The 22,495-nt window shown below is 33.2% G+C and overlaps 1 protein-coding gene across 50 annotated transcripts in view; it reads right to left on the bottom strand.

Annotated features, from left to right (window-relative positions):
* The window catches only part of LOC125659436 (leucine-rich repeat-containing protein 15-like), a 615,079-nt gene that overhangs the window by 563,023 nt on the left and 29,561 nt on the right, over positions 1 to 22,495 (bottom strand). For all 50 annotated transcript variants that reach the window (XM_056149051.1, XM_056149060.1, XM_056149061.1 and 47 more), the window contains exon 3: positions 7,049 to 7,120. In XM_056149051.1, the coding sequence (XP_056005026.1) occupies positions 7,049 to 7,120 (72 nt within the window). The remainder of the gene's footprint in view (positions 1 to 7,048; positions 7,121 to 22,495) is intronic.

The following is a 22,495-nucleotide window of genomic DNA, read 5'->3' as shown; positions in this document are numbered from 1 at the left end:
CAAAAAACTCCAACAACTTAATTTCCCATGTTCAGCTGTGGTTTGTAATCAACTGATCTGCACACGAACCGCTGGCAGAATAATGAGAATGAACACGGGAGTTCTGATGGGTCAGATTGTGGGATTACATATTTCTAAAATAGGTTGAATTATTTTCGGAGAAAGAAAAAACCCCGATATAACAGGGGGAGTATCCATTGAAAATGAGGCTCTGCTAGCAGTTAACAGACGCACGTCATATTATGATCCTCTGAGACACGTTCTGAAATCAACCAATGCACGTAAAATTTAACAACCATACCCATAACTTTTTTAATATATATTTTTCACGCACAATATCAAACTTGCTGTGTAACCTATGTTTGTACACTATATTTTCAGTTAACCTATATTGGATCTTTCCATTCAAAGACTCATAAATGTACCCCTCCATATCTGTAGTATTCAATCACACGTGTCATTCTGAGTTTAAGTTTCCACTCTCTTTGGATCGTGCTCCACGTAATACGTCACGTATTTTAGAAAAAAATTGGACAAATTTTGAAGTTTATATATAACGGGGGGTTTTTTTTTTGTTGTAGCAGAATTATGTGTTATCGATAATTGAAAAAAAAAATTTATTACTGTTATGAATACGAATTTCATTTCATACGACGCATTAGCAAGAAGTACTTCCCGGAATGGCCTTGTGTAAGGGATAGAAAGGACTCATTATTCCGGGAATTATTAAATGAATGAATTTATCAAAAGAGAAGTAATTTCGGTTTGAATACGCTAGAGCTGCAGGTATGTGTTTAACAAATAAATGTCATTTTTTGAAAACACATGAGGACATGAACTGATAAGTTTCACTTTGGCATACGTCATAAAATGTAATACTATCTACTCTCATTTCTATCGACATGTCTAGCCGTTGAAATAGACATACTATATTTATCAAATTCATACATATATTTTTTCACAACTGCATCATATTTATAAGGAAATGACTACCATTACACTTACAATTGGCAAAGATATCGAACAGAAAAATATTAGATATATGATACATACAAACACGTACATACGGCTGGTTTCTGCAATTCATTGACACTCAAAGTATAAAAACATCCGAACTTGCTTCATTTGCAAACCTTCATGATCCCACTTCAACATTTAATGAATCAAATTAGCTACTTTAACGCATATTGCCTTATATGCATGGGCGGATGTGGGATTCACTTTAGAGAGACTTGAAAAAAATCTGAGACGAGGGGGCAGGTGACAAGTTTTCGGTCCTCGAAAGGAACGGGTAATGTATAAGCGAGCAAAGGTTCCGGAACCTCCTATGTTTATTTGTGTTTTATAATGAAATGTAGCATCAATCTCATAGAATCAAGCAGCAATCCAATTTGGGAATAAAACTGCTTCTGTTATCAAATTCCATTCAGTTATATTTGACAACACTGCAGGCTCCAAGTATGTTTTCTATGTTTTCATAGTCAGGCTTGAGTAATGTTCATATCTTTATACCGAAAGGTTAAATAATTCGACATCAAATAAAGGGTTAATCGGGGATGGACACCAATATTTTGTGCTTATATTCATTGATTTATCATGATTTACCGAGATTCAATATCTTCATGAAAAAATAAATTGATATTTACATCAGTCTTCATGATAACTTTTCTAAGACGCTAGTCATACTAACTAGTTAATTCAATAGATTTAATTGCTCGTTGTCCTGATGAATTTGTTTGCTAGTCCGTAAATAGAACACACATGTAACAAAAACGTCAAACATGATTTATATGGATGCATCTATAACACGGGGACATGCATTACAAAAACTGAAATTTTTAACAAACAGAAATCAGACTTTGAAAAATACAGAAATAAAATTGTCGTCGATGTTTTTTTCAATCGAAACACTTTATTCATCAACGATTTCCCCCTAGCTATATCAGCTAGTGCTGAGATCAATTCTAGACGTCAGTAGTCTCGGGGAGTCAGCTAGTTCATCTGCACGAGCTTTAATGGAGAGTGCTGCATTGTACATGTATGAATTTATTATGAACATATTTTGTCAGTATCAATGTTTTCTCTGAACGTCTTCGATATACATGTTCTAATACTTGTAAGTGGTGTATGTATTACTATATTTTGACACACACCTGCTGATTTTGAATAAATGTTGTAAGTTTTGCTGTATTTGTAACCGGACACATTCAATATTAACTCCTAAAGCGGCATGCAAACGTTGAGATTAAATATTCAATTTCAATACACAGGATGTTTCTGGTATTAAAGAAAAAAGATTTACATTGAAGAGATCGACGGTGTATAAGTTATGCATTGAAGAGATCGACGTTATATAAGTTATTTGTGTGCATTTATTTCATTAAATATTTTAATTTGAATCGTATTCTGACAAAAGGACACACAGATGTATATATGAGATGGATCATTACTCGTTATCTTCACTTTTCCATCAATGATATGAAAGGTGAAGATAACGAACAGTGGTGAATCTCATAACTCTTTAAGGAATACAAAATAGAGAGTTGGGCAAATATGAACCCCTGGATATACGATCGGTGGGACCAGGTGCCTAGGAGGAGTAAGCATTCCCTGTCGACCGGTCAAACCCGCCATGAGTCCTATAGCTTGATATATTGAATGCTTAACACTGTTTCCATCCAATTGAGACATTATATGGTGTTGTGAATAGTACAGTCAACGATAAGAGAATGGAAGGTATAACATAATCCAATCATATGATAGCTCATTTTGTTCATGTATGCATACTGAAAGATTTTACATAGTTTGAAAGAAGGTGATGCTTATACCTGTGGTTTTCTTTATTTTTCTTTTCAAAGTTTTTGACAAATTGAAACAAAGTTAGTAATACGTGTATTGTGTAAACAGATCAACAACTCCCATGATAGAATGATTTGTATAACTCATTGAATCTATAATGATGATTATTGTTCATGTACCATTCATTATACAGTACAATCAATTTCTGGTTAAAATTGTATGAGGTGTTGATTTTCAAAAATCCAATTTACAAACGGATATTATCTTTAGTATTTACTACAGTTGGTATTCAATCTATTTTTGATAGTGCTAATTTCACTTTCATTTGGGAAATAAATAGTCAGTGAGATTACACATTTTTAAAACATGATGACTTATTTAATTGACCAATAGGAGAACGGAAAAACGATACAACATGGGTATCTCCATTGAAAATGAGGCCCTGTGAGCAGTTAACAGACGCACGTGATATCATAATCCTCTGAGTCACGTTCTGAAATCCACCAGTACATGTAGAATGTAACAACCATACCCATAACTATTTTTTCGTGCACAATATTCCATTTCCTATATATGTTACCTATATTTGTATGCTATATTTTCAGATACCCTGTATTGGACCTTTCCATTCAAACACACTTAATGTACGCATCGATATCTGTAGCTTTTATTCACTCCGGTCATTCGGAGTTTAGGTTTCCAATCTCTTTGGATCATGTTCCACACGACACGCCACGAGTTGTAGAAAATTCTGTTTCGGTCAACTTTTGAAGTAGATATTCGATTTTCCAAAAGATATTTCTAGCAATTGTTCTCCACGTCTGTTTCATTTACATTTGGATGAAAGGTGAAGATAACCAACAGTGATCAATCTCACAACTCCTATAGGTAATACGAAATAGACAGTTGGGAAGACACGGACTACTGGATATACCAGAGGCAGTATCAGGTGCCTAGTGGTAGCAAGCATCCCCTGTCGACCGGTCCCACCTGCTGTGAGCACTATATCTTGATGAGGTAAACTTAAAAATATGTACTTAAAAACAGTGTGCCAAGAGCGGCCTAACAATAGCTATTGAACATGTCAGACAGCATATGACTCAAGGAATGCTTGTATTGGCAAACTAGATTATTATAACGACCATAGAATTTGCGAAATGCTAACTTCAAACGAGAGTGTTGAATCCCCTGTACCATCAACTTGTTTGTTAGTAGCTTGTCTCAATTTTAAAAAAAACAACTGATCACATGTAGAACAAGCTTTTGCGTATCGAGTCAGTTGAAAGATATAAACAACATATGCAGGTGATAATGAAATATTGCTACATAGATATGAAAAGTTGGTGATAGGAAGCTGAAATCATCCCGTTTTTCATAAAGATGAGTTAGTTTGCCCTTAATATTCATTTTCAATAAAATATCTAAATTCAAAGAAGATGTGAAGAACTCTGTGGCGGCTCTTATTTCGATTTTACAGGGATTGAATCGATGTATGAATGAAAATGATTATTGTTAATAAATAAATCGACAATGTATCTAAATGTCGAGTTGAAGGTCACAGCAAGAGATTGTCGTTTTATCACTTGGAAGCTTTTGAACAAACTCTGCTTCATAAGAATATGGGGAAATGTCAGCTAACGGAACACAATGCGTACCCATGGGAATACCAACAAACTGTTGGAAGATCTGACCACCGAAGACTACGAAGATCTTTTCAATGAGGAACTCCAGCAAATCAATTTTTGGACGACTGATTACTAGATACGAATATTTCCTTTTTCGTGAAGAAGAAACTGTCTATGATTTTAAAACGTCTGGTCTTTAATCAATCGTAAGGGATGGTCATTAAAAGTGTTAAAAAGTCATACGTTTAGGTGTTGTTGATTTGAGAAATGTTTTGAGATTTCAAATTTACTAAAATTTCTTCAGAATTTTTTGGAATCCATATTTGATTTACACCACTTCTCGCATATGTTGTGGCACAATACGTTTGAAGGTTCTCTTTCACACCTGTTAATATGTTCGTGAGGAGCAAATATAGGGGCTGAATAGCATCTTGATTTCATAACGTTTACAATGAAAACAAAATTACGGCAAACACAGGCCCCTGGATATACCAGAGGTGGGAACAGGTGCCTAGGAAGACTTATAACTTATATATATATGACAGACTTTATGAAATTGATATCCTATTGAGGTCTATATTTAACCCTCACGAACATGCCGTTAATATCTAAGTATTTATATATTTTACAGGATAAATCTATGCCGTTCAGCAGACTGACATTTTACTGAATGGCCTGGAAAGGTGACGGAATGTCAGGACCATTCAGTCACTATTATGTAACATTCAGCAACCTTTCAGTTAACGAAATGCCATAGTTTCATCACGTGTTTATGTATAATTATATATATGTTGAAGTGTTATTTATTTCCCCATATTTATTCCATTCGGATTCCATTGAAATAGATTTCTAAACATGAAAGAGCTCACTCTTTGTATTTATAAAGTCCGTGTTATATGTTTGTATCTTTCTCTATCAATTATCTTAGAGCAATGTTAGAATAAGGTTAATCTGAATAAAAACAATCACAAACATTACTGAGCAGTCAAATCAATGAATATCTTAGATTTAATCTAAATTCCTTACAAACAAATCATAAATACTGTTTCCGCAGGAAATGAATGAAAGGTGAATATAATGAACAGTGATCAATCTCATAACTCTCACAGGAATATAAAATAAAGAGCTAGACAAACAACGACTCCTGGATATACCAGAGGTGGGATCAGGTACGTAGGAGGAATAAATATTCTGGGTGATTGAGTTATTAACAGGTAATTGATTTCAGTTTTCTAATGTTCGCCAATGTTGAACATTATTGTAAGTCTACTGTACATGTCTTAGGGATAATGTGTTAAAAATTAAAACAGTGTTATTTTTCAAATTCATTTGAAATTTCATTAAATAATGAAGAACTGTGTCGTTCTTTTTTGTATTCACTGAAATGGAATAAATTTTTCTCATGCTTGGACACATTGGTATATGAAAAAAAGCTTCTTTCGAGTGAAGTACATGTGCACTATATGAAATTAAGAATGAAAATTAGCTTGTTTATTTTGCATTTGCATTCGATTAGCTAGGAAATTGAATTATTTTCACCCATGATATGAATATCACAATGGTCATATAATCATGTCCAACAGACATTTTTCCAATATCTTTTCTTTGTTTATTTGTAACGTTACGATCAGCTTATGTGCACTAGTATAGGACAAGTGAAGTTACGCTTATTTCTGACGTAAATGTACGTCTACAACTACCAGTGAATACCGCCCCCCCACACATACACATAAACGTACACTATATCTAGATGTCTACGTTTACGTCTACGAACTTTAGTAAACATGTGCCCTGAACACTAAACATAGGTCTATATTTGTGGTACTTGACCCAAAGAAGATGACAATTTAGTATGAGTGTAAAATTTCGACGGATGTAAATCAAGCAAGCAATCAGTCTATCAAGAATGAAAGGGGAAGATAAGGAACTGTGAATGTATTGCATCTACATGTAGATTGTAGAATATGAAACAAGTGTATAGATAATAACTTATTTACTCATTTTCTTTCTAATGTAAAGAAATTGTGTATTCTAATATTTCAAATATAATAAGCTAATTGAAAAAAGAAACTTTGTTAAGTAGAAGACAATTTTCAAGAACGTGAAAGACATGTACAATATTCATAGCATGATGTTTGAAATGGTAGATGACTGTGATCTTATTGCGTGTGATATATTGATTGAATTATAGATATACCAACACAAAATTGTTGGAGTACATTATGCGAAAAGAACTTTGTTAAGTAGAGCACGATATCAAGGATATGAAGGACACATAAAATGTTATTACCCATTATGATTTGTGTGAAATGATGGACAACTGTCATCTGTTAGAGCGTGTGATGCATGTGTTAGTGTATGAGGCACCGAATGAATTTCTAGTTATATACATGTTGATGTGAAACACGACATAATTAATCGATTTAATGATATAACTATATGCATTGAAGATGACATAAAAGAAATAATCAGATGCACTATATATATATAATTGAATAAAAAAGCAGGAATTTATACAGTTCCAAAATATATTTAAATCACTAGCGCTTTCTGGATTTTAACATCCATCCTCAGGTGAATACAAATAATGAATTCATATTATATATAAATATACATGTACTTACAGTTTCGTTAATTTCGTCAATCCCTCAAACAATCCTTTCTGTAACGTTGTTAGTTTATTGCTGTATAGGTATCTGAATTACAAAGAAAGCTTGATTAAATTATATATATCCATACAATATTGCTTGATTACATTTTGATGTTAACCCAAAAAAAAAAAAAAAACAAACAAACAACCCAAAAAACCAACAGCAAACATTGAAAGCAATTTTAGCTGCAGTTTTGGTGTCGGAATGTTGTCCTGTAAGATTGTGATTGACTATTTTAATAATAGAAGAAACAAGTAAGGTTTATTAACTTTTTTGTTAATATGGTTTATTAAAAAACATGTTCAGAGGCTCTGAAGGAAGCAAAATTACATTATTGTCTTCCCATACAAAAATGAATTCTATGAAAGGCGAAGATATGGACCAGTGATCTGATAACCCCCACAAACAATACAAAATAGAGAGTTGGACAAACACGGACCCTTGAATATACCAAAGGTATATCATGCTATATATTCAATAAAACCGAAATCTTCATTTTGATAGAATACTCAACTTAGATTTAATCTTATCAATTATTATATTCTAAACTGTATAGCACATTTTTACAGCAAAGTGATATTTAAATATAGAGGTGCTAGTGCTGCAATGTTTGCTCTGGATAAATTTGATCTCCGTATATATCAGGAAATCAATAAATAATTCTAGGAGTGGATGAAAGTTAGAGAGTGAATCTTATATTAATGAATGTTATTAGAACACATAAATGCATAAGGAAAGACGTAAAAGAGATTTTTGCACAATTCATTTCCATCATCGCAGTCCATTGCCGAGTGTTGTCTTATTCCTTGATATCAATAACACCAATGACCCAAATATTGAAGATGTTTAACCCAAATTTCAAAATAATTTAAGTATGGTAGCATAACTAATGGTCTTGTTCTTGTTTTTAAGCATATATAAGTCATTCTATGCCATATCATACTACAAATATGTAGAATTTGATAAACCGTAACCATTCTCATAAATGTTATAAAGAACACAAATCCAGAGTAGGGAAAACACGGACGACAGAAACACTATAGATTTATCAGATGCTAGGAGTAAGCATCCCCTGTTAACCAGTTTCACCCGCCGTAAGACTACTGTTTTGATCAGGTAAACGGAGTACTCGGTAGTTAAACTCAGCATAAAAGAACGGCATAATTATTTCTATGAAACACGCCAGACAATATTGATGGATTTTAATTTGAAACTAAATCATAATAATTTATAACTGCCATAGAATATGCAAAATATTGACTTGAAACGCGACTGTAACATCAACGTTTTTGTCATTATCGTATTTTTCAGTAGCCTACCTCCATTTAACAAATGATCATACGCAGCATATGCTTTCGGATAGAATCAATTCAGATCCATAAACATCATATCCATATTTTTACATACTAATTTTGACTAAGAATTACTCCGTTTACGTGATCAATTAATAGGGCTCAAGGCAGGTTTGACCAGTCAACATAGGGATGCTTACTCCTCCTAGGCACCCAATCCAACATCTGTTATATCCAGGGGTCTGTGTTTGCCTTTATCTTAAAGGACACAACGCATGTTTTTAAACGTTTTTCTTTTTTCAGCAAAATTCTTTCCATGCCTAAAACCACTTTAAATGTGTTTTAAATGAAATATGTTGCGTAGTTTTCGAGTTTGAAAGCGATGGAATTCAAATCTTGCGATACCGTGGTATGCATATTTACTTTCGCTATTTTACGTGCCATTATGTGTGACGTCATATGCGCCCTCGGGTTTGAAAACATCTATAAGTCATTTCATAAACAAATTAGATTTAATCGACAAAAAAACAATTATCACGTTAACAGTTTGAAATAATATTGCATTAAGATGTTTTGTGCCGTATTCGGGTGTACTAGTTGTCGGTAGAAAGGATTTAGACTGAGTATTTTTCAATTTTTCGAAGGAAGGTACGAGAAAAAAGACGTGGATATGTTTTTGTTAGAGCAAGAACTTTACCTTTAAAATAAACCACCCAGTCACCTTTTCAAATACAACTTGGACAAAAACCCAGATAAACTGCGAGAAAATGGATATATCGAAGCTAAGCACTACATAATTCTGTTCTGGTCTTCAAATTCAATACACACTCGGATCAACTGACCTTCACCTTGTAACAACATACCCGGTATATAACTTGTGCTTCCAGTTTCTACCAACTGGTAGATTTACAAAGATTTTAAAGATACAAAATAATTGAACTTTTAATCATATAAATAATAGAATATTGTATTTCTTAACTTTAAATGGAATTATAAAATTATTTCCTCATTTAAAACTCATTACATCTTGAGTGCGTCAGTATAACGCCGTGCTCCAACTTCCTAACGATGTGCAGATCACAATTTGTAAAAATAATAATATGATTGCTTTATCAAAATAAAATATTGTGAGTTCCACTTTAAATTTGATTATTTTTATTGATTTGTGTGGTTTTTTCTTCTTTTTTCTTTCTTTTCGAAATGCACTTTGAACTTTGACCCTTTTGTGAATTTCGGAGACTCGCGTTAAAAACCTTGTTATCGCTAGTCCTGCTTAACGGAAAGTCATAGAGACACGAAACCTTCGCTAATGAATTCACAGTAAAACCCTCTTGCATAGAAAAATTAATCAAAGGGATAGAAAAACCCTTAAGCATAGTTATTGCCCTTGAAAGTATCCAATATCATTATTTAAGCCTATAACTTTTATATTAATATAGCAAGAGACATGGGGCCACTTGCATTAAGACCGATGACCTTTGACCTTCAATATTAGGTCAAAGTCAAAGGTCATCCTGAATTATTTTTTTTTGATTTTCAAGGTCTTTTTGAGTTTCTTACATCATCTTGAATATTCTTAATTTTTTTCTTAATCATGGTAGGTGGAAAGCCCTCTAATTGTTCGCGAATAATTAGGATCACTAATTTTGTTCGGCATTCCTTCTTTTGACACATATGGCCATATCGATTTAAAGATTTATATAATGGAAAAGTAAAGACTAGCATGCAAAGGCTTGAAGAATTACAATATATGTGTAAGTTAACAACTGAAGTTTATGACAAGGGGGATGACTTTGGCTTATGACAAGGGGGTGAATTAGGCTTCCCCATCGTCAACTTCCTTTATTTCATTATTACTTGCAGTATTCATCTTGTGTGAATAAAAACAGTTCATCTCATATTTCATAAATCCTATCAAAAATACAAAATTAAGAGAAGGGCAAACACGAATTCATTGATTATTACAATAGTCCTCAGTCCTTGAGAATTTCGAAAGACGTAGAAAGTTTTATAGAGGGGTCCCCAAAATTGGTTCTTGTGCAATGAAATTATCTTTTGCTGATGTCGCTACTGCACAATACTGGAATTGAGTAGTTCAAAGAAACTTTTAAGTGCTCTCTATCATTTAAAGTAATACCAACCTCTTTTGCGTCATCCGATTTTGCAAAATCGATGATTTTTTTGGGGATTTTTTTTTTTGGATCTATGCATGATGACAACATCAATTTTGTTGGAGTCTTTTCCAATGGTTATTGTTAAAATATAAATTATTTCAAAAATTTAATTCATATATGAAAAATCAATGACATGTTTCAAAATATTGAATCCAAGGACAATAATCATGTTTCCATAGAATTCTTTATTAAGGTACTCATTGTATAATGACCATATTTCATATCTAAGAATGGATGGTGGAATTTTGGTAATCATGGTATCATTTTGAAGGGTTCATCAAATAAAAATAATCCACCATAGGAATTTTGAAAATTTTGTTTACTGCTTGATTTATTTCACCTAGAATTTAACATTGAAGTATATAGGAAAAACATGTTTTATTACAATATTTTATAGAACGAAATTATATTTTCACACAAATCTCTTGGTAGAAAGTTACAAACACTTTCTCTTAGTGAAAATATGAAATAAAATTAATCATTGACCACACACATTTTTAGAAAATTAGATTTTTCTTATTTTTACAAAGGGAAGACAACTCTTCCAAAAAGTCTTAAGTGCAAAAAGGTCAGCTTCTAATCATTTACCAGTCATGTGAATTTCATCTGCTTCACTTTCATCATTATTTAACAATAAACATTTATGTTGATCCAAATCCTTCAAAATTGTTCATTATCCTGTCATTATACATGGAATACCTTAAGTCCATTATGCGATATATTTCCTTTTTTACAAACACTGTATAATTTTGTAAAGAAACAGTGTCATAAAACTACCATTAATACTAGTTTAGCGTTATAACCAGTTTTTGTGAAATTTTCATTATGCTGTTGAAGGAAAATTGCGATGTTCTGAAGTTGATATTTAATATTTGATTCTGTTTATATATGTCTCGAATATTTAAAAAAAAAGTTTGATTACGTATGTATTTTATTTCACAACTTATTAGTTTTAACCCTAGGACATTGAAATAAATACTCTTTCTAGGCTTTCATCAGATAATAATCTGAGTATGCCGTAACACAAATATCGTAAATGCAGATTTTCAAACTAACTAAATAATATTAAGCACAACGAAAATGTATGAGTTGTTTTGGATAGAGAAGACACTGCGCTAATATTTTTTTTTTTTTTTTTTTAGATACAAACGCAATTTTTAGAACTCTCCAGCTTACCGTGACAAGTTACTCTATAATCTAGTAACAAAGTGAAGATGTTCACACACATATGTGTAAAATAATAAATTATCGAATACAGAGGACGAAACTAACGAGGATCATAATGATATCACAAAGATGTGATTCGGGTATCATTTGGCCTAATTTAATTTTTCTAGGTCAGAGGTGTTCCGAATATCTGGCCTTTTGATACAGTGTAAGTTGATATATCAATCCAATGTTAAATCTTATCGCATCCTTTCATATCTATATATGACATAAATATCTTCCCCACAATGGATTTCAATGTAAATTATCAGAAGAAAAACTCTCTCCAATACGACATCTGCTTGAATCAAACACTGCAGAAAAGATCTAATCTTTCTATTTAAAATACCCCTGCTTGTGGAAGTTGTGAGATTCATCATTATTCGTTGTCTTCACCTTTCATTTCATAGGATCTTGCAATGTAAAGATAATTGTTGATGTTGAAATAAATATTGTAAATAGTTAAAACAGTTAACATCAGTTCTTTTTACAGGGACTTATACGATTTCCATTGTAGTATAGTGAGTTTGTTGGATATATCTATTGCAACACATACAAAAAACATCGATGGAGGACTTAATCCAATCTATAGGCAACCTTACCCTTAGCAAATCTAACCACCTACTTGAGTGCATATACGTTGGTTATTCTAGAATCGGACTTCCTTGTTCTTTAAGAGGACGTATTTCTTTATTTTCTAATTCTACGTTTCCTCGTTAATAACTTTCCAGTTATCTCGTTTGACACTAGTTATTATCCATGAAATAGACTTAACTCAGAATCATTTGGATACTTTAATGTACCTAAACAACAAGAGGCTGGCATTGTTGTCCATTGGATATATGAAAAGGTGATCAATATATTGTAACTCCTATATGTACACAATTCCTTCTAGGCTCCTGATCCCACCTCTGTTGTGCCGAAGGGTACTTGTTTGTCTTACTCTTAATTTTGTATTTTTAAAGGATTTATGAGATTGGTTACTGTTCGATATTTTAACGTTTTCATTTAGAAGAAATTCGTAGCATTGTCGTAGCATTGTCATTAAAAATTAAGTATCATGTTTGTTAGCTCTACCGGAGCAGTTCATAGACAATTACAAAATGAAAAAATTTCGACTTTATTGGAATCAAAGGTTCAATATGAAATCCATTGATAAAATCTAAGTAGGAAAGACTTGCAGCAGTGGAAACTGAACATTGTTGGTTCTAAAGTACCCATGAACCGAGGTTACCAGATTTCATAACCAAAACCATTGCAAGTTTGATAGACTAAACGTGTAACCTTCAATCAATTAATACATCAATAGGTATACCATGGAAAGATTCAACTCAATCATCATCTTAATGTCTTAGACCTCTACGCGTTTTTTCCTCACTGTTGGCAACATGGAATGATAGACAAGATAAGCACGTTAAATTTGTAGCTAAACATACAACTACCGTAGCATATATATATATACTAATTGTGATGCACCAGATGTGCATTTCGAAAAATAATTTTGGAAATTAGAAATAACAATAAACTTGTAGGAGCTAAAAAGAAAACTAGAGTGCCAAAGGAACTGGAGCCAAATTCGTCGAAGGATCAGAGCTATGCATGAGGGAGATATCATCCTTAATTTTGAAATAAATTTCTAAATCTTATCTCAGGAATTTAATATACATCTGTATTTTCAAGCTAGTAACGAAGTACTTATCTACTGGGCTGTAGAGACCCTCGCAGACTAACAGTCCACCAGCAGAGGCATCGACCCAGGGGTCATAATGTAAAACGTATACGGTACCAATTCTGATGCACCAGATGCGCATTTCGAGAAATAATGGCTCTTCATTGATGCTCAAGCCGAAATTTAGGAAATTCGAAATAACAATAAACTTGTAGGAGCTAAAAAGAAAACTAGAGTGCCAAAAGAACTGGAGTCAAATTCGTCCAAGGATCAGAGCTATGCATGAGGGAGATATCATCATTAATTTTGAAACGAATTTCTAAATTTTATTTTAATATATATGAGAAAAAGAATTTACTTGTTCGTTAGAGAGCGATAGAACGGTTAGAAAATATGAATATGGGCATACATCTGGCATATATTTGGCTTATAGCTGCTGATATCTCAGGTAAAGTAAAACTACAAAGCAGTTTTGGAAAGAAGATATTCAAACAAGAAAATACATAAATTAATACTTGATAAACGAGTTTTTCAATGAGCCATTGAAATGTTTAATATTAGTCCAAATATTGATTTATTTGCTATGCTAATGTACATGCAATATCATAAATTAGGAAAACTATAAATACTGCAGCTGAAACCATTCACAATATATGTCTTTCTCTATTTCTTGCTTTGGATTGAGATTGTTTTGTTTTCTCCCGTTCTGTATGATAATATCAGTTTTTCAGAAAATGACGTTAGATCAAGCAACAAGTACCTTATAGCCGTTTTCTTTTTAACGCAGGAATTATATATCTGTCAAATAAACCGGCTATGCGATACCTTAACAATGCCAGATTGGCCACCACATTCTAGAGATGACGAAACATTCACATATTGGGAAACTTTTAACCCATTGCTTTCTTTAAGATCTGGAGATCAATCCAAAGTAGACACTCATTGGAGGAAACTAAAGACATATTGTTGTCTTCGTGAATAGAAAAAATAATATGTGTGTTATCTATGTAAATGGAAGACATTCTGTGGTGGACCGGAAAGTCATTCCTTTTACACAATTGTAAATCATGTTTTAGAGTTATAAAGAATTTTGTATGATACTGGTCTTGAATTTTGAATATTATGGTGTCAATACAGCAAGGAGTGACTCATGTTGATGCTGTTCATCGTCGTATGTAACAGCATGCACTATTAAAAGGATTTCTTAAAGGTGCTTGATAGAAAACATCTTTTCCTAGATATTCAGAAATTCCGGATGTCGCAGTTGTTCTGGACTGGATGAAATCATTTGGTTTTGACGAAATTTGCCTGGGTTTATCGAAGTTGAAGATAAATATCAGTTTATTAAATGCGATATGATTTAAGCACTTTGAAACAAACTTGACCGGTAACAATCTGGAATTGACTGATTCGTATTCAGAATCTAGAATTGACTCTTTTCTTAAAGAAGTAGGTTTTTTTTTTTAAATTTAATTGTTTTACCGGTTCATGAGCACGGATAGTTTTGTAAATGTTACGCATTTGAGGAATACATCGGCATGTCAATGCATTAACTAGTCATCTTTGGCATGCTTGGGACAGACTTTATAAAAGTGTTCTGATAACTAAAAATACCCTGTTCATATGTAATGATGTATATATTTACTTAAGAACAAGACATATTATCATCAATTAATTTGTATTATCACAAAACGGTACGTTTCCCAGGTTCATGACACGGGTTCGAAAAAATGATATAAACCCGTAGCACAGTTTCATAATTATGCAAATTAGGTAAGTTAATCATTCATGCGCCACCTGAAGAAAACAACATGTCATCCTTTGAAATTGTTAACATTGGCGGTAAAAGACTTTGTTTTGTCAACAGGGTTGTTCCAATGGGATTTTTTTGTCTTATATGAAGTGAAAATAATTTCAAGTTTCTTGAAACCGTGACGTTGCGACGATGTCACAATCAAATTGAAAGCAAAACAATTCTGTGACAGTCGGGTTGTGAAATAAACAAATAGAATATATTGCGTTGAAGAATACTTGTGTGATAAATCGAATCTTACACTCGTGCCTATGACAGATGGAATTTATGAAATTCGTTATTGGATTTGAATATTTCTCCCGCCAAGGCTCGAGAAATGTTAAATTCTGTGACGCATTTAAAGCTTGACAATTTCATGTGGTTACGTAATAGCATGTACAGTGATGAAGTAGAATTGGAAATTATACGAGACATGTACCTGTAAGGCTTAGTAAGCTGATATTTGATTGTAATTCAAATTAATTACTAGAATGGAATGGATGAATTGCATGTCTAACCTTTTTCCTACCCTTCGTTCAAGTACATTTCGGCTATTAATTAGACTTAAACACTGAGGCTAGATACACTGGCGTTATCTCATTTGATTCTTCCATTCCTTTCCAATAGTTTTTGTATAATTACAAACAACACTTTACAGGTAACTCTCGTTTAATTTCCAATTAGTATGTACCTTTCACGTATAGATACAATTAATATGTATTTTTATGCGAGACAGAATGCATAAATCACGTATAGATTAAGTTAATATATGCATGTACTTAGGCAATAGACATATATAAAATTAGTAACTTTTTACGTGAGAGAATGTACAAATTACATAAAAAGTGCTATGTACTTAGACATATAAAGATTTGCTGTGTATGTTTACGCAAAAGAACGTACAAATCACGTATAAGTACGCGAGAGAACGTACGAATCACGTATAAGTAGGCAAGAGAACGTACAAATCACGTAAAAGTACGCGAGAGAATGTACAAATCACGTATAAGTACGCGATAGAATGTAGAAAGTACGAATGATTAAATTACACTTGAGATAAAATACTTATATTTTCCTGTGTTTCGATAACATAGCGGGAAAATGTTGTATTCACTATTTGTATTCAAATGATATAACCTGTATAGTGGCATGATCCATGGAATGGTGTTAGGGTTCTGACCAATAGAAATGCTTAGTAAGGGGTTTTAAGAGCAGGTTTTGTTAATGCAATCACATCTAGTCGCCGTTCTGCACGGGTTAAAAGAAATGGACGCCGAGGCCGTTCAAAGACAAAATCAACCAAACTTTACAGCATGCGAATAATGATAATTCTCTGAGCAGTTTTTCAGAACTTTGGTACAGCAGATTATCAGATGTGCAGGAAAGTATTAACAATCACCAGAAATGTATAGCTGAACAACATGAAGCAAAATTCGAAGAAGTTCTGTCTGACAGGCATAAATTCAAGAAAAGGGAAACGAAGAGCAGCACAAACACAAGTCAACAATAAACTCAAGGACGCAAGTAAAGAGCTGCAGGATCACAAGGTGGAAGAAGCTCAACAGAGAATAGCAGAAGGTTTGGATATCGTTAAGAATAGACAAAAATTAACCAGGCTTACGGATTCGTCTGAGGCAGGGTGGAGAGTTGTCAATGAATATGTGAAAAATCCAATCACATCGGACTCGAAGGATGAAAAGAAAATTAACAAGGTTCAGGCGAAAGTGGAACGAAACGTCAAGGACTCAAAACGATTTACAGTCAACCTCTACAACAACGGGAATCTGGAGATCGGGGCACTGTTACTGCTGTAACAAAAGGGGACACTGGAGGAAAGATTGCACAGAAAAATTGAAAAAGAATAAGATAAGTGAAAATTTTGAAAATGGTAATCATGGCAATTAAGAAAAATGTAGGTCGATGGCGTTCGATAGGAGCAAATAGCTTTGTTATTGACGTTTTAAACTTTGGTTATCAGATGCCTTTGGTTACTACACCGGGACATATTGTATTGCAGAACGACAAATCTGCTGTTAACAATGAGCAGTTTGTGTCCAAAGAAATCAAAAAGATAGTAGAGAAAGGTTGTATTCTGAAAGTAAATAAAAATACCAAGGACAGTAAACCCGTTGGCGGTAGCAGGTAATAAATTCAAACAAAGGCTGGTTTTTGACTGCAGGCGTGTCAATCCACATTTGTTTAAATTCAAACACAAGTACATGTATGAGGATACCAGTACGTTTAGATATTTTTTTCAATCGGGTTATTACTTTTTTGCATTTGATCTAAAACGTGCGTATCATCACATAGTTATGCATGAGTTAGACAAAGAATATTTAGGTTTTAAATGGCATGACAAGAAGGTAACAAAATTGTTCTGTATTTAGATGACGGAATAGGGGGTTTCTCAAGTTTCATAGATGAAAAGGTGGTTAGTGCTAGGTTTCAAGCTCACATTGTCATGATTTTTTAAAATCAATTTTATGATTCATTTCTTTAATGAATAACACAAAACTATTTAAAAGCAATTTCTTCCATATGTATATACCCAGTGTGTCTATGGTGAGCACAAATCTATATATGACATTTTCTCATGGAATAATGTTTGTTCACTTTTTTTCACATTGAATTAGTTTTTTAGAATTAGTTTTTTGTACAAAAATATATCAATTGCTAATCATGGGTATGATGCATGCGACTCCAATTTGCTATTATGTATGGGCTGTATCTATTCTATGAATTTTATTTCATGCGCATTAAAGTTTGAAAATTTTAATTCAAAATCTGCAGTCAGGGTTTTTTAAGGGTCTGTAGGGGGTCGGAATAAGGTCCCATTCCCAATGCCAAAAATCAGATATTTTCCCCAATTTTTGCTTTGAAATTCGCAAGGAGGGTAGCCTAATCATTCTTAAATCTTCTTCACAGGCCCACAGATTACAAGTTTGCTTCAAAACTGTTAAGTAAACCTAATTGTTGGTCTCTGCTTATTTGCATGAGGTAAGCTTTAACCAAATTGAACATGTTGAAAGTTAGAAGGAGCCCAATCATACCTTAAGGTATCACACCGGTAATTGTCCAATCAAAATGAACTTAGTCAATTGTAGTTCTATATATTTAAAGAACTATTTTTTTTCCTTGCGCGATTTTTCTCATTTCTTCTTCTTCTTTTCTCTTAATTTTTGTACCCCTGATTAGGACATTTTGTGTAATTTGTAGAAATAACCAAGTGTATACAAAGGAACTATATTCTGTTGGTAGCTGAGGCTACTTCCTGAGGTGCACTCCGGCTGTTTACACACATGTGAAAAACACGTGGATTTGAGGGTAGTCTTGTTTCCGGGTAATTTATTTTCAAAAATGCCGCGTAGGGTGTCGTTTTTCTGGTGTCGGCAGACGAGATAGGTAACATAGAACGTGTCTGACTGCGTTATTCGGCGTCAATTCTGTAACTGATTTTTAAATATTTTTCCCCTCCTTAGTAATCTATAGTGAAAATAATTACCGATGTGATACCTTAATGCACTATGTCTCTATTTTCTATCTTAATTTACACTATCTCCCTATTTTCTTTGAATGAAACTTTTTTTCCCAATTTCGATCAAATGTCGCTATTTTTTCCCATTGGAAAGGCCCAGGCCTTTAAAATCATGACCTTAAAAACCCGGCAGTAAAACCACCATGTGAACAGGGCATAACTATTATTGTAAAGTTACATAAATGTGTACATAAGTATCTTTGCTAGATATGATGTTCAAAAGCTTAATTAGTTTTTTAATTGCTGATTAGATCACCTTAGTGGGTAAAAGGATTGATAAACTAAAATTTTGAATTTTTTGAAAAAGCTAAGAGACAGATGGAAGAGCTTGAGACATACCATAATACAGTCTATCATAACATGGGTGCATGAAAATCAGGTTCTAGGGCAGATGTAAATAGGTAGAATATTGATGATTCATGTATGTCTTATCTGGTACATGTAAGTTGTAACACCCTCTCCATTACTGTGCATTGTGACAAAATTAAATAGTACATGTATATGAAGTGCAGTGGTTCCATTGAATTTGAACAAATACTGGTACAGTTAGAAGTGGTAGGGAACAGGTATTACTTGAATGTACATGTCTACTAGATTTTTTGTTTTTAAAAAACTTTCACTGTAATTTCAGTCAAACATAATTTCGCATCAAGGAGAACAAATGGCTTTGACATAACAAAGAAATGACAATATTCGTTAAAAATAGCATGGTACCAGGAGAGCTAGATGCCTATATTCCCAACAATATGAGCCAGTCCGAAAGAGAGTCTACAACAGGTGCAATACAGCTCATTAAAAATGTTTTGAGAAAAGGTATATATACAAGATTTGATTTGCACCTTTAGGAGTATAATTAATGATTTGTATTTTGACAGCCTCCTGTTAAAATACAGCAAAAATATTGTGGTACTATAATTATGATATATTTGTCATAAAATATTTATGATATCTGTATCACTTTGAATCTTTAAAAATGATAATTGATATGTGAATTAAGATTTACAGCTGATAAACACTTATTTTTTAGGAATAGAAATTATGATTTTCATCTAACTATACATTTATTGCTATTCATTGCTACCTTTTACGAAGACGTTTTATTAATTCCTCTTCTAAATAATTTTTGCAGATTTGTCAGATAATGTCGTGTATCATGATCAACAGTTAAGGTCATCACAGATAGACCAAAGCTGACATGGAATGAAATAGTAAAACGAGACATAGAGTTTACAGGATTGGATAGGATCAATCCACTTGGTCACCAAGTATAGAAAAACAAATTTCGACCTCAACAGGACACCCAGCCCTAACCCCTCCGAAAGGATTAATTTGGCCTGGATAATCAAAATGGAGTTTTGAGATTGATCGCTGTTCGTTATCTTCACCTTTCATGATGATGGAAGCTCAGTGAAGGTAGATGCTGGCAATGAAGCTCTTTAGCAATAGAACAAACAGGCTTAACATTAAGGATATGCGGGACGATGATCACGTGATGGTTGCAAATTTATTATAAATTTAGAACCGGACGCAGCGTAGTTAAGCTTCCCGAGAAAAATCCCAATACTGTACAGACACACTATACGACGTCATAATAAAAAAGTACGTCACGACGTTGCATCGCGGGGAAAATGTCATCATATTTTGTTGTAATTTGCTATCGCTGTCAAGTGTTTTGTGTAAATCTGTTGATTGAATTCTTGTCAAATGATAATTTTCCTTTTATTTCATAGTGATTACAAGTCTCTTTTTGATATATATACATTGCATATATTATATATATGTATAGTATGAGCCACAATAATTTTGATAGTATAGCCTACAACTCACCGAAATCGCTCCTACATGCACATGCAATTTGCATCTCTAGGCATTTACAAAAAGAAAGTCAACCGTCTGTAAACACTGACTCAGTGCAAGTGTAAGATGATGATCGTTTGTTGATATTTACAATAATAGTGTGAAACTAGAACTGGGCACACATTTCTCCGAATCTTGCTTGGGAAACATACACACTATTCAGGTGCTTTTATAATCGATCCTTGTTTGCGAAAAATACACCACCCCCCCTCCTTATGACGACAATCGTTACTTTTGGTCAAATATTAACGTCCATACTAGGAATGTTTAATTTTTGCATGCATTTTCATGTAAATATAAGTACGCTTTATCTCTGAAACTAGGTCATATTACAAATTATTTTTACTATCTTTACGAAGCACTGCTGCGGAAATGATAACTAATTAAAAAAAATATGACACACGTCGGAATTTATGCGAGAAGCAGACATGTGAAAAAGAAAAAGGTGCAAAGTCACAACATGTGCGATACATAAATACCTTGAAAAATAGCATGGAGACGATCGAGTCAAGCGACACTAGCTAACATGGCCGCGGAAATGCTGTTGATCTAGTAAAGGAAGTAGTAGCTCATATTGACGTTAACCCGTGGTTTGAAAGAAGATGTATTGTGTAGAGCTAGACTAGACGTTTTGTTCGAAGCCATGTTTAAGATATACATGTATATTTAAAAAAAATTTAATTTGTTTCCATTAACTCAATTTTTGTTCCGTAATTATGAAAATTCTAAATATTTCAGTAGGTTCAAAACAAATATAGTTTCTAACAATGTATTCCAAAACAGGCAAGAAGAATTAGGCTGCCCCCCCCCCCCCCCCCCCCCCGTCTTTGATAATGAGCTTCTTTTTTTTTTAATTTTGTAGTGGAAATAAATTGTGACTGTCCCATCCCCCATTACTTTTAACAGTAGTTGTACATGTGTACATGAAAAGAATATAAGCTTGAAAGTTATTAATAACAAATATTTCGCCAAGCCTAACCCCAAGTGAACATATCAATGTATAACTTCAAGGACGCCTACCTCAAAATGAAGATTAGCTTCACCCCTTCATATTTCTACAGGAAGTTGGGTATATGAATAGCTTTTAATTGCAGTGTTTGCAAAAAAAATCATTGACAAGTTTTTGAGCAGTGCTTCATTTAGTATCTGGACTACCCTGTTTTTGAGAACCAATTTCCACCCCAAATCCTTAAATTTTCCCAATTTCTTATTATATGGTTATGTTTAAGCATTTTATTATTATATATTTTATATTTTACATATATTCTAAAAAAAAATTTAAAAGATATAGATAAAAATTCCATCAAATTATTTTTTTGAATTGAAAATCGGAATAATCTTGTAAAATTCACAATTTTCGAAAAGGGGGGTAATTCAAAGCTTATTATCTCCCTTGTATACCTAGAAAGTGGCCATGAAATTTATACACATTGTACAGGACATCCTGATGGTGCTTCATGAAAAAAAGAAAAAATATTCATTGACGAGTTATTTTTGGCCACATCGCCCCTCATGTCCTTAAACATGTTTATATACTTTTTAGCTCACCTAAGCCGAAAACTCAAGTGAGCTTTTCTGGTCACCTTTGCCTTTTGTCCGTCTGTCTGTAAACTTTTCACATTTTCATCGTCTTTTCAAGAACTACTGGGCCAATTTCAATCAAACTTGATATACATCTTCCATGGGTGAAGGCGATTCAAGTTTGATCATAAAAAGGGTCACGCACCCTTCAAAGGGGAAATTATCATGAGAATGCAAAATCAGGGTGGGGTCATTTAAAAATAAAACTTTCTTCTCAAGAACCACTGGACCAGAAAAGTCTAAATTCACTTAAAAGGTTCTTAGTTTGTGTAAATCATGGTGTTCGGGGCTAGAGTGAGGTCACAATAGAGGAT

This window comes from Ostrea edulis, chromosome 9 (assembly GCF_947568905.1).
Source record: "Ostrea edulis chromosome 9, xbOstEdul1.1, whole genome shotgun sequence".
Classification (NCBI taxonomy): domain Eukaryota; kingdom Metazoa; phylum Mollusca; class Bivalvia; order Ostreida; family Ostreidae; genus Ostrea; species Ostrea edulis.
The sequence above is the reverse complement of the archived record's forward strand: the minus strand, read 5'-3'. Positions and strand labels throughout refer to the sequence as shown.